Source organism: Rhinopithecus bieti, unplaced genomic scaffold (genome assembly GCF_001698545.2).
Source record: "Rhinopithecus bieti isolate Rb0 unplaced genomic scaffold, ASM169854v2 scaffold_39746, whole genome shotgun sequence".
NCBI classification, from domain to species: domain Eukaryota; kingdom Metazoa; phylum Chordata; class Mammalia; order Primates; family Cercopithecidae; genus Rhinopithecus; species Rhinopithecus bieti.
The window spans coordinates 752,396-765,498 of NW_016816960.1; the positions used below are offsets into that span (position 1 = coordinate 752,396).

The 13,103-nt window shown below is 44.5% G+C and overlaps 1 protein-coding gene across 1 annotated transcript in view; it reads left to right on the top strand.

Annotated features, from left to right (window-relative positions):
* The window catches only part of SMARCC1 (SWI/SNF related BAF chromatin remodeling complex subunit C1), a 198,641-nt gene extending 186,566 nt beyond the window's left edge, over positions 1-12,075 (top strand). Inside the window, 2 exon segments of the mRNA XM_017855727.1 lie at positions 7,145-7,321; positions 9,651-12,075. Of these exon segments, the coding sequence (XP_017711216.1) occupies positions 7,145-7,321; positions 9,651-9,748 (275 nt within the window). The 3' untranslated portion in view covers positions 9,749-12,075.
* The last annotated feature ends 1,028 nt before the right edge of the window (positions 12,076-13,103 follow it).

A 13,103-nucleotide genomic window follows, 5' to 3' on the forward strand; every position in this document is an offset into this window, starting at 1 on the left:
AGTTCAGCCTGGGCAACGTAGCAAGACCCCATCTTTTTTCTTCTTCTTCTTTTCTTTTTTTTGAGACGGAGTCTGACTCTGTCGCCCAGGCTGGAGTGCAGTGGCATGATCTCAGCTCACTGAAACCTCCGCCTCCCAGGTCCAAGCAGTTCCCTGCCTCAGCCTCCCGAGTAGCTGAGATTACAGGCACCTGCCACCACGCCTGTAACCACCATGGGATTTCACCATCTTAACCAGGCTGGTCTTGAACTCCTGACCTCTTGATCCACCCGCCTTGGCCTTCCAAAGTGCTGGAATTAGAGGCATGAGCCACCGCACACGGCCACGACCCCATCTCTTAAACATTTTCTAAAAAATTGCTTTCCATCCCACAGAAAATTAGGTTCAATCTTCTCTTCTTTTCAGAACTTTTCACTAAGTCTTCTGTAGCCTTACTATTGAAGTTCTCACCCCTTGTTCTACATGCATGACTCTTTTTTGAATTAATGTAGCCCTTTTTCCTTTGAATCATGACAGACCCAGCAGTTTTGTTTTATTTTTGTTTTGGGAAGAAAAAAAAAAAAACCTGGCCGGTCTTGGTAGCTCACACCTGTAATCCCAGCACTTTGGGAGGCCAAGGCAGACAGATCACGAGGTCAAGAGATTGAGACCTTCCTGACCAACATGGTGAAACTCGGTCTCTACTAAAAATACAAAAATTAACTGGGTGTGGTGGCGTGAGCCTATAGTTTCAGCTCTTCGGGAGACTGAGGCAGGAGACTCACTTGAACTGGGGAGGCAGAGGTTGCAGTGAGTCAAGATCGCCCCACTGTACTCCAGCCTGGGCAACAGAGCAAGACTCTTATCTCAAAAAACAAAACAAAACAAAAAAACCTTTATAAGCCTCAGTGTAATACAGATGAAAGATAGTAAGGTACCACAGAAGGGTATGGTATTTATGTAGATGCTACATATAAATGGTATCTCTCAGTTATAATGGGAGTGACATTCACATTATTTTCTGATTGTTTAACTTAGGCTTGGCTATGTGTTTATTTTATTTTATTTATTTATTTATTTATTTATTTATTTATTTATTTATTTATTTTGAGACAAAATTTCACTCTTGTTGCCCAGGCTGGAGTGCAGTGGCTCGTTCTCGGCTCACTGCAACCTCCGCCTCTCCAGTTCAAGCGATTCTCCTGCCTCAGCCTCCAGAGTAGCTGGGATTACAGGTGCCCACCACCACATCTGGCTAATTTTTTTGTATTTTTATTAGAGACAGAGTTTCAACATGTTGGCCAGGCTGATCTTGAACTCCTGACCTCAGGTGATTTGCTCACCTCGGCCTCCCAAAGTACTGGGATTACAGGTGGTGAGCCACTGCGCCCGCTTGGCCGTGTGTTTTTTAAAAAAAAAATCTTAACCCATACACAAACTTTTCTAGCAGCTTTATTCATAGTAGCCAAAAAGTGAGAACCACTGGATGTCCTCTTTAAGGTGTGTGGTCCATCCACAGCAGGAAGCACCACCCAGCACTGGAAGGAACAGCCTGTGACTGCATACACAACCGGTGACTCTCCAGGAAATTACCTGGAGTGAAAAAAGAAGCCAATTCCAAAACGTTGCAAACAGTGCTTCCACTTATGTAGTAACATTCCTGCAACAACAACAACAGGAACAACATTCCTGCAACTAGTTGGTCAGGCTAGTCATGAACTCCTGACCTCAGGCGTGAACCACCGTGCCCAGCCCCTTATTCCTAATTCTCATACCTCATTGTAGTTCTCTTCATTGACACCCCTGAAGTAAGGGGCTCCTCTCTTAGGTCAGAGATGGAGTTCTCTTCATTGACACCCCTGAAGTAAGGGGCTCCTCTCTTAGGTCAGAGATGGAGAATAGAGGAGTGGCTGCAGGAGTCAGGATGGGTTGTAGGGATGTAGGTATGCAGATCTTATCAAGGTGTACCCGCTGTCCTGCAGCATATTCCCTGGGGGTGGGCTAAGGCACCCAGGATTTCTGTTATTTCTTATTGGTTTGTGGATCTACAAGCATGTGGCTTCACAGTCCCACCACAAGGATGCCTGAGTCCTTGGGTCCCTGCTGTCCCAGGTGTTTTTAGGATTAGTCCTATCCCTAATCCCTTTCCTTCACTTTACTTACATCTCATCCACAATTCCAAGTTACTCACAAATTTTTATTGATCAGCTGGAAAGTCTTCATTTTTTTTGGCTTGCTCCTTCCATAGTTTTTCCTTGATTTGCCTTTCACTCCTTTATGTGCACTCATCGTTCATATGCCTTGTAGTATTCTTGCCATTTGTCCCTTTTATCTCTGAGTCAATCCCTAGATTGGCAGACTCTCCAACACTGCCTATTTCTGTCCTAGCTACATGGCACAAGTACAAAAATACAAAAATTAATGATGGTCAGTTGGTCCTAGTGACAGTGTCCATGTAGGAGTAGATTCAGCAGCTGCTTTTGGTTTTGCCAAAGTGATTTGAGCAAGTTATTTTCCAGCAAGCGGATCTCTGAGACTCCTCTGCCAAGCTTTGCGTTAACACTGTAGAGTGCAGAAAGATGGGCCAGAGGGCCCAAAACTCACTATTCTGTATATTCTGGGATATAATGTTGATGTATTTTGCTTTAAAAAGTAGTCCCTGAGGCCGGGCACGGTGTCTCACGCCTGTAATCCCAGCACTTTGGGAGGCCGAGACGGGCGGATCACGAAGTCAGGAGATCGAGACCATCCTGGCTAACACGGTGAAACCCCATCTCTACTAAAATACAAAAAAAATTAGCTGGGTGTGGTGGCGGGCGCCTGTAGTCCCAGCTATTCCGGAGGCTGAGGCAGAATGGTGTGAACCCAGGAGGCGGAGCTTGCAGTGAGCCGAGATCGTGCCACTGCACTCCAGTCTGGGCGACAGAGTGAGACTGCGTCTCAAAAAAAAAAAAGTAGTCCCTGGAAGACTGGACTACCTTAATTCCTAATTCTTTTTTTTTTTTTTTTTTTTTTTTTTTTTTGACAGAGTTTCACTCTCGTTACCCAGGCTGGGGTGCAGTGGTGCAATCATGGCTCACTGCAACCTCCACCTTCTGGGTTCAAGCAGTTCTCCTGCCTCGGCCTCCCAAGTAGCTGAGATTACAGGAGCATGCCACTATGCCCGGCTAATTTTTGTATTTTTAGTAGAGATGGGGTTTCACCATGTTGGTCAGGCTAGTCATGAACTCCTGACCTCAGGCGTGAACCACCGTGCCCAGCCCCTTATTCCTAATTCTCATACCTCATTGTAGTTCTCTTCATTGACACCCCTGAAGTAAGGGGCTCCTCTCTTAGGTTCTTGGGTCAAGGAACAGCCACTAGAGATAGGCAGGGTGTGGTTTGAAGCTTCGTATGTCTTTGTTTAGATAGACCTCTTTCTGTAGTGACAGAGAGTCTGTATTTGAATTATCTTCAGTACTGCTTTGTGTATTTTAATTTGGTCCAATCTCCAAATTTTTCAAGATTAAGCGTTCTTATTTCTAGCTGTCTCAGTACTGTCTTCTAACCTATATTCAGTTTCATACAGTTGTCCTTACATAGATAGTNTTTTGACAGAGTTTCACTCTCGTTACCCAGGCTGGGGTGCAGTGGTGCAATCATGGCTCACTGCAACCTCCACCTTCTGGGTTCAAGCAGTTCTCCTGCCTCGGCCTCCCAAGTAGCTGAGATTACAGGAGCATGCCACTATGCCCGGCTAATTTTGTATTTTAGTAGAGATGGGGTTTCACCATGTTGGTCAGGCTAGTCATGAACTCCTGACCTCAGGCGTGAACCACCGTGCCCAGCCCCTTATTCCTAATTCTCATACCTCATTGTAGTTCTCTTCATTGACACCCCTGAAGTAAGGGGCTCCTCTCTTAGGTTCTTGGGTCAAGGAACAGCCACTAGAGATAGGCAGGGTGTGGTTTGAAGCTTCGTATGTCTTTGTTTAGATAGACCTCTTTCTGTAGTGACAGAGAGTCTGTATTTGAATTATCTTCAGTACTGCTTTGTGTATTTTAATTTGGTCCAATCTCCAAATTTTCAAGATTAAGCGTTCTTATTTCTAGCCGTCTCAGTACTGTCTTCTAACCTATATTCAGTTTCATACAGTTGTCCTTACATAGATAGTAAAGTCCCTAGATTTAAAGAAAAACTACATTGATTCTCTTTTCTTACTCTGTAGAGAATATAATTTGTCCTACATAAAAAATTTCAGGCCAGGCACGGTGGCTCACGCCTGTAATCCCAACACTTTAGGAGGCTGAGGCAGGCAGATCACTTGAGGTCAGGAGTTCGATACCAGCCTGGGCAACATGGTGAAACCCTGTCTCTACAGAAAATGCAAAAGTTATCTGGGTATGGTGGTGCACACCTGTAATCCCGGCTACTCAGGAGGCTGAGGCAGGAGAATTGCTTGAACCTGGGAGGCGGAGGTTGCAGTGAGCCAAGATCGCGACAGAGCAAGATTCTGTCTAAAAAAAAAAAAAATTAAGCCTTGATTGTGCCCATTAAACTATTATTCTTAATTTATTACTCTTTAAAACCAAGACTACGGCCGGGTGCGGTGGCTCATACCTACAAACCCAGCACTTTGGGAGCCTGAGGTGCGTGGATCACTTGAGGTCAGGAGTTCGAGATCAGCCTGGCCAACATCGTGAAACCCTGTCTCTACTGAAAATACCAAAGGAAAAAAAAAAAAAGCCGGGCATGGTGGTGCACACCTGTAGTCCCAACTATGTAGGAGGCTGAGGCAGGAGAATCCTTTGAACCCAGGAAGCAGAGGTTCCAGTGAGCTGAAATCGTGTCACTGCGCTCTAGCCTGGATGACAGAGAGAGACCCTGTCTCAAAAAAAAAAAAAAAAAAAAACCAAGACTACCAGCCTGGGAAACATGGTGAGACCCCATCTCTACAAAAAATTTAAAAATTAGCCAGGCATGGTGATACTCACCTGTAATTCCAGCTACTTGAGAGACTGAGGCAGGAGGATCACTTGAGTTTGAGTTGTTGAGGCTGCAGTGAGCTGACCTGTGATTGCACCACTACACTCCAACCTCAGTAGAAAATGAGACCCTGTCTCAACAAAAGAAAACAAGCCCAGCAGCCAAATCCCTTGGTTTAAGAACTAGTAAATATTTACCATCATATCCAAAGCAGGAATCGCCTATAGCCTAGGTCAAAATCTGGCTCATCAATTGTTTTTCATACAGTTTGTAAGCTAAGAGTGGTTTTTATAGTTTAAATGGTTGGAGGGGGATATCAAAAGAAGAATAATGTTTCATGTCACATGAAAAATTTGTGAAATTAACCTTTGAGTTCATAAAGATGTGTTTATTAGAACACAGTCTATTTGTTGTGTATCATCTGTGACTGCCTTCGTGCTTACATTGCAGAGTTGAATAGTTGTGACACAGACCATATGGCTGGCAAAGACTAAAATATTTACTATCTGGCTCTTTACAGAAAAAGTTGGCTAAACATTCTAAAGGGTCAGAAAGCTCAGTGTGAAACCGAATACAGGAGGTATTTTAGTGTTCTTGTCCTTCAGTGTTCAATTGCCAGTTAGCTATCAAATGGTCCCATCTCCACATTTTTCAAGATCAAGCATTTTTATTTCTAGCTGTCTTGGTACTCTTCTAACCTATATTCAGTTTCATACAGTTGTCCTTACATAGATAGTAAAGCCCCTGGATTTAAAGAAAAAAAAACTGTATTGATTCTCATATGATTCTCATCTCTCAAATGATTCCTTTAGTGTTCATGTCCCTCAGTATTGAACAACAGTATTGAATACTGTAGGGTCTTCTGTCATTAATTAGAAAACAATAGGAAGAGTGGCTCACGCCTGTAATCCCAGTGCTTTGGGAGGCTGAGGCAGTCATACTGCCTGAGCTCAGGAGTTCAAGACCAGCCTGGGCAACATGGCAAAACCCTGTCTCGGCCGGGTGCAATGGCTCACGCCTGTAATCCCAGCACTTTGAGAGGCCGAGGCGGGCAGATCACAAGGTCAGGAGATCAAGACCATCCTGGCTAACTCGGTGAAACCCCGTCTCTATTAAAAATACAAAAAATTAGCCAAGCGTGGTGGCGGGCGCCTGTAGTCCCAGCTACTCGGGAGACTGAGGTAGGAGAATGGTGGGAACCCGGGAGGCAGAGTTTGCAGTGAGCGGAGATCGCGCACTTGCACTCCAGCCTGGGTGACAGAGCGAGACTCCGTCTCAAAAAAAAAAAAAAAAAAAAAAAAAACCCGTCTCTACTAAAAATACAAAAAAAATTAGCTGGGCATGGTGGTAGGCACCTGTAATCCCAACTACTTGGGAGGCTGAGGCACGAAAATTGCTTGAACCCAGGAGGCGGAGGTTGCAATGAACTGAGGTCGTGCCCCTGCACTCCAGCCTGGGCAACAGAGTGAGACTGTCAAAAAAAAAAAAAGAAAAGAAAGAAATGAAAGGAAGGGAAAGGGAGAAAACGGTAGGAAGAGATGGAGCTCTCGTCTGTGTTTTCCCATATGAGTCTATCAGGCGAGTGCTTCATAGTGACCTCTATAAAGAATGATTTTTTTTTTTTTAATGAACCATACATGAGGCTTTTAATGGGAGAAATAGTTGTGGACAGGAATTGGGGATTCAAATCAGAATCCCTTTTAATGGTGATTTTGCAGTACTAATACCCTTTCAGACAAACCTTCCCTGTAAGCCATGGAGCACAATCTGGACTGAGTTGTGGTCCTTTTACTGACTTTTACTTGCTGACTTCCTTTTAAAGTCCTCTCCATTCCCTGTGGGCTATGCTTAGCATTGTATATCCTCAGGAAGACATTTGACAATCTACTGCTCACCCAAACTAACCAGAGTGAGTGCTTTATTTTAGGGAACCTTTGCCATTTCTTTTTACAGCCACCTTCTTGCCAGTGTTCAGAATAATCAGTCATTCCACAGATCTACCCCCGTTAACACCCTCCCTCCAAAAAACTCAGAATACAAAAAGCTAGACATAGAGATTGTTAGAGATTATTGCTCTATTGGTATTTCAGATCCTTTGGAAGGTTGGATATTTGTCTGTATTTAGGAGTTGGATTTAAGTTGATCCCTTTCTTATACCCCTTTCTAGCATACTTACAGTACTTTAAATCTCCCTCCACAGGTCAGATACCTGGCCCAGGTTCCATGATGCCCGGGCAGCACATGCCAGGCCGCATGATTCCCACTGTTGCAGCCAACATCCACCCCTCTGGGAGTGGCCCTACCCCTCCTGGCATGCCTCCAATGCCAGGAAACATCTTAGGACCCCGGGTATCCCTGACAGCACCTAACGGCATGTGTAAGTAACACGGTAGGGGGACGCATTATCCCAGGGTCTGTTCTGGAGGGCTGTAGATAAGGGAAAGGAGGCTTTGTTCTCTCCCCGAGATTTGGCAGGTCCATGGATGATGCAGTCTGTGACAGTGGCTTCTAGAAGACCAGTTTTCAGTCTTTGTTCTTAGGCACCCCTGATGGACAGGTGCACAGGTGACAAAATGCTTCTAATCAGGGTTATGCCTTTATGGCATGCACTGTCAGCATTGGGGCCAAAAAGATATTCCTCTGTTTAAGCCTGTCTCGTTATGACTCTCAACAGACATGTAGAGCTACTGGTGGTGGTTTTCCCTACAGCAGCCTTTTGTGGATACAGGGTTCAAAAGTGATGTGTGTAAAGAAAAGAAGTGAGTTTAGAGCTGGAATAACACATATGTTTCTTGTAGCCATTCTTGATGTATTAGTAGTGGCTGTGTAGGCTAAGAAAGTAGTATTCAGGGTCTGTGTTGAGAGGAAAAACGAAGTCCCAGCAAGCTCAGTGAAGAAAGCACTGGTGCTGCTAAGTGATACTTGTCTGAGGCTGTGTTTAGAGGCCAGGTCATTTCTCCTATAGGCTCTTGCTCGGCTTCAGCCTTGGCCCGAGGGTTGTTTCAGAGACCCTGGCCTGCCTTTTACTCCAGAAGGTCTTCCCAGTGAGGATGATGCTGAAATGCAGCCAATAGTGGGTCAGGTACTCCAGCCACATCTGTAATCTTAGGTTCATGTAGAAGTTCACGTGTGGCCAAAAGTTTAGCTACTATTTATAGTTCAGAGAGATAGGAAGCATAAGAATTCTTGCTCTATAGGAGCTTTAGTTGGGAAAACAAGAAAAAAAAACTTGGATAGAACTTAGCAAATGTTACATGAAGGCATATAGAACATACCATAGGTTACATGAGACTATGATGTGCCTTAAGTACACTGTAATACTCTGGGAGGTTTCACGGACTGAGACGTGTCTTACTCTTCTCTGGCCCCCAGAGTCTGGGACAAAATAGGTACACAAAAGAAAGACACTAATTTATCTAGGTATATAAGATCACAACAATTTTTTTTTTTAATTACCTCCCTTAAGCTAGTGGTCAGAGGTTGTATAGTACAGTTGGTACCTCTTTTTCTTGGCAAGAAAATGTTTGCCAAGCCACCCTGTGAACCGTACATAAATGAACTCGCCTGTCAGGAGAGTTGACCACTTTTCCATCCCTATTGCAGAGGTAGTGTCACTGGTCTTTACCAGTTTACCACTGTCATGCCCTGCTGGTCACCTATGTTTTGCACTTCAGGATTCCTTCCCAAAGGGACCTCAATAGAGCTCCTGGAGAATATGGAGGGTTTCAGGTGGAACCTTCCCACCTGCTGCCTGGTTCCTACCATAAGTCAGTGCTCTGGGAATTCTGAGCCATGTGAATTGGTTCTAGGATACTAAGGAGGCCACACTGGATGAGTTGCTTCTCCACTTCAGCCCTTCATTTCCTCCACTGAAAGATGACACAAGGGATTAGATCAGTGAGTTTCAAAATGCTTTGAAGAGTCTTAAGGGTTTGGTAGAAACCTCTTGGGCATAGAGTTGGGTGAATTGATTGGTGAGCAAGGCTGCACTTTGTTTCATATGTTTTCAATTCTGACAAGATCTAGGGGTTTTTAAAACCCAGATTAAATGATCTCTAGGGTTCCTTTGTACACTAAAGCAGCTAAAGTTGACATAGGAAAGTGTCCCAGACACTCATACTAATTATTCCCTTCAGGACATGACCTAGTTTGGGCCAAAAATCGAAGGACTGCAGTTCAGGAGCTGTGGAAGCCTCCCTGGACTATCCAGTTTGTCAGCAACTGCCTCAAGTGAAGCTCTCTGGCCCTGGTGGAGACATTTAAATAGCAAGAATTTATTGATCATCTATTGTGTGCCCAGCTAGGCTAGGGACTGTGGGAGAAAGAAAAATAAGACATAGAACTGTCCCAGGAAGGAGCTTATTATTTAACTGAAGAAATAAAATTAGAACCATTGAAATACAATGAAATCAAAATTAACTTCTGAGCGATTCGTGGAAGGAGTTGGCCTGGAAGGAGGGTGGGGGAAATTCAGACACCTCCCACTCCCCAGCCACTAGGGTTAGGCTAAGCAACATGAGCAGCGCCCTGGAGATTCAGAAGGAATTGACCTGCATAGACCACAGTGGAATCAGTGCCTCACAGGGTGCATTGGTTGCCTGCCACTAAGAAAATGACTTCTGTGTCTTTTTTTCACTGAATAGGCTCTTGCCTCTAAGTCCCTTGTATTTCCAGCAATAACGAGTTACTCTTGGATATGTTTGCAGATCCCCCTCCACCACAGCAGCAGCCGCCGCTGCCACCACCTGCAGATGGGGTCCCTCCGCCTCCTGCTCCTGGCCCACCAACCTCAGCTGCTCCTTAGCCTGGAAGATGCAGAGAACATCCACGCCCACCACCATGAGCTGGAGTGGGGATGACAAGACTTGTGTTCCTCAAACTTTCTTTGGTTTCTTTCAGGGTTTTTCTTCTCACAGCGCCAAGCACGTGTCCAGTGCCTCCCCACTCCTCTTACCACCCCTCCCTCTGACACTTTTTGTGTTGGGTCCTCAGCCAACACTCAAGGGGAAACCTGTGGTGACAGTGTGCCCTGGTCATCCTTAAAATAACCTGCATCTCCCTGTCCTGGTGTGAGAGTAAGCTGACAGTTTCTCTGCAGGTCCTGTCAACTTTAGCATGCTATGTCTTTATCATTTTTGCTCTCTTGCAGTTTTTTGCTTTGTCTTACGCTTCTATGGATAATGCTATATAATCATTATCTTTTTATCTTTCTGTTATTATTGTTTTAAAGGAGAGCACCCTAAGTTAATAGGAACCAAAAAATAGTGATGGGCAGAAGGGGGATAGCCACAGGGGACAAACCTTAAGGCATTATAAGTGACCTTATTTCTGCTTTTCTGAGCTAAGAATGGTGCTGATGGTAAAGTTTGAGACTTTTGCCACACACAAATGTGTGAAAATTAAAAGAGATGTGGAAGGAGAACCTCAGTGATTTTATTCCCTAGTGAGGCCTCTGAGGGCCTCCACACTGCCTGGCAGAACATACCACTGAACTAGTATGTGCTAGAGGAGAGCACAAACATCCGCTCCTTCCCTAGGCCCGCTGGCTCTGGTTTTCTATGCAGATGATTCATTGGATTGGGGTGAGTGTTTTGTTTTCTGGGGCAGTTTGAGCTTTGAGGGTTGTAATATTGGGAAGCATTCCTTAGTTTCCTCAACTAGCCTTGAAAGTTAGGAGTCTTGGGTAATGACCCCCGCAATGAGTCTAGCCTACTATTCACTGCTTTGTGTGCATTTTTTTTCTCCCTCTTTAAAAAACCCTTTACAAGAAAAAAAAAAAAAAAAAAAAAGTAGATAGTGCTGAATATTTTAGTTCGTGAAACTTGGTTAGGATGGCTGGGGGTACAGGTCCCCAAACTACCTCTTGTTACAGTAGCCAGGGAGTAGAATTTCATGAACCGGTACTTTTAAGGTTAGGATGGGATGGGAAAAGTGAAGCAGGATATTAGCTCCTTATACCTTCTCCCTTCCATTTCTGAGAATCTCACATTCCATCTGTCACAGCGTTTTCAAAGAGATGCTGAGGGTAACAAGGAACTCACTTGGCAGTCAGAGCATCATGCTTTGAGGTTTGGGGTGCTCAGGCTGGGAGGGTAGAATGCCATTCCAGAGGACAAGCCACAAAAATGCCTTAATTTGAGCTCGTATTTACCCCTGCTGATAAGTGACTTGAAAGTTCCCGGTTTTCTCGTCCTTCCCTCCCTTCTGTCCTTCCATGTGTGGGGAAAGGGTGTTTTTGGTAGAGCTTGGTTTCCAAAGCGCCTGGCTTTCTTACTTCACATTCTCAAGTGGCAGTTTCATTATTTAGAATGCAAGGTGGACATCTTTTGGATATCTTTTTCTATATATTTTCTAAAGCTTTACATATGAGAGGGTGTAGGGAGGTGTTTATAAAACACTTTAGAACTTTTTTCCTTAATATCAGAAAGCAAAAAAAAAAATAAAACCACAATTGAGATTTGCCTTTCAAACCCTCAGGTTTGCCTCTAACCAGGTGTCCCTGGTCACCATCAGAATACTGGAATACTGGAACCGAGGAGACCTTGGTCCTTTTGTTTTTGTTCTGGACTCTTGGGAGTGGAAATGGGAATGAGTTTATTCCTACTGGAGTTTAGTTCCAATGCATTTGGCTCCAGAAAGACCCCAGTGCCTTTTGACAGTGGCCAGGGTTTTCCCTACTTCCTGCCAGTCTTTCCCAAAGGAAACTCATTCCAAATACTTACCTGTTCCCCTGGAGTCCTAGAAGGAAAATGGAATTCTGGTTCATACTGTGGTCCCTTGTAACCTCAGGTCTTTAATGTGATCACTTTCAAATTTAAAAGATCCAGGTGGAAATATTTTTACTATAATAATAATTCTACAAAATACCTGAATTCTTAACACTGTTATATTTCAGTATAAGTGGTGGCTTTTTCTTTTCATGTCTTTGATCTGGTTTTATTCCTGTAATTCACAGCCACCTGATTTTGTGAAGGGGGGGGAATAATACGTGGTTTTTGTACAAACATGTTTCTCAGCGTGTTGTTATTTTGGAGAAAATGAGGGGAGGGAGTTTGGCGAGATTGGAGAAAATGAATGAAGAAGGCCTAATCTCCCTCTTTTTCAGTGAATAAATGGAACACCATTTCTGGATTCTAGTCCCATTCTCTGCATTCATATACCAGTTTCTTCATATATCCTATGAAGAACCTAAACATTTGGCCCCGCCTTGTCTTGGTTTGGTCGGCAGTTAAAATTCTGTGACTCGGGCTTCCTTCCTGACTGCCCACCTTCATGATGTGTAAGGAACATACATTTTGAGCGTACCTCACCCAGTGTTCATTTGCATGGTCAAAGTGAAAATGAGTGGAAGTTCTCCAAAAATGATGGCCAACATCCTGGCACCTCCTGGTGTGAGAAATAGCTTTCCTTAGTGAATGGGATAATGTTTGTCAGGATGCAGTTTAGACAGTCCCAAGTTGGAGGCAGGCCTTGAGGGCAGAAGATTCTGTGAACCTTGACATACTCTGAGGACAATAAACCCTGTGCAGAAAAAAGAAGTGATTGTTTTCAGGATGCTCATAAATCCAGTGAAGCAAAAGAAGAGGATTCTGTGTCTGCCATGAGATGAATGCCCTGCTCTTCACAAAAGTGTGCCTCTAATAAAGAGAGCCAAAGCCAGCTGGGTCTCACCAGATTCCTGTACTTTCTCAAGGGTGATGGGGCAGGTTAATCCTTTATTCAAACTAAAGACTGGTTTATAAACTTGAGTGTGAATTATTTTTAGGATATTGGAGGACATGCATGATCAACTAGTCTTACATAGGTTCCATGGGTCCTTACCATGGAGTAATTCCCCCACATTCAATTAAGAATAGTTTAGGCTGGGTGCAGTGGCTCACGCCTGTAATCCCAGCACTTGCATTTTGGGAGGCAAAGGTGGGCCAATCACCTGAGGTCAGGAGTTTAAGACCAGCCTGGCCGGCTGGGCATGGTGGCTCAAGCCTGTAATCCCAGCACTTTGGGAGGCCAAGACAGGCAGATCACGAGGTCAGGAGATCGAGACCATCCTGGCTAACACGGTGAAACTTCATCTCTACTAAAATACAAAACTAGCCGGGCGAGGTGGCGGGCGCCTGTAGTCCCAGCTACTCGGGAGGCTGAGGCAGGAGAATGGAGTA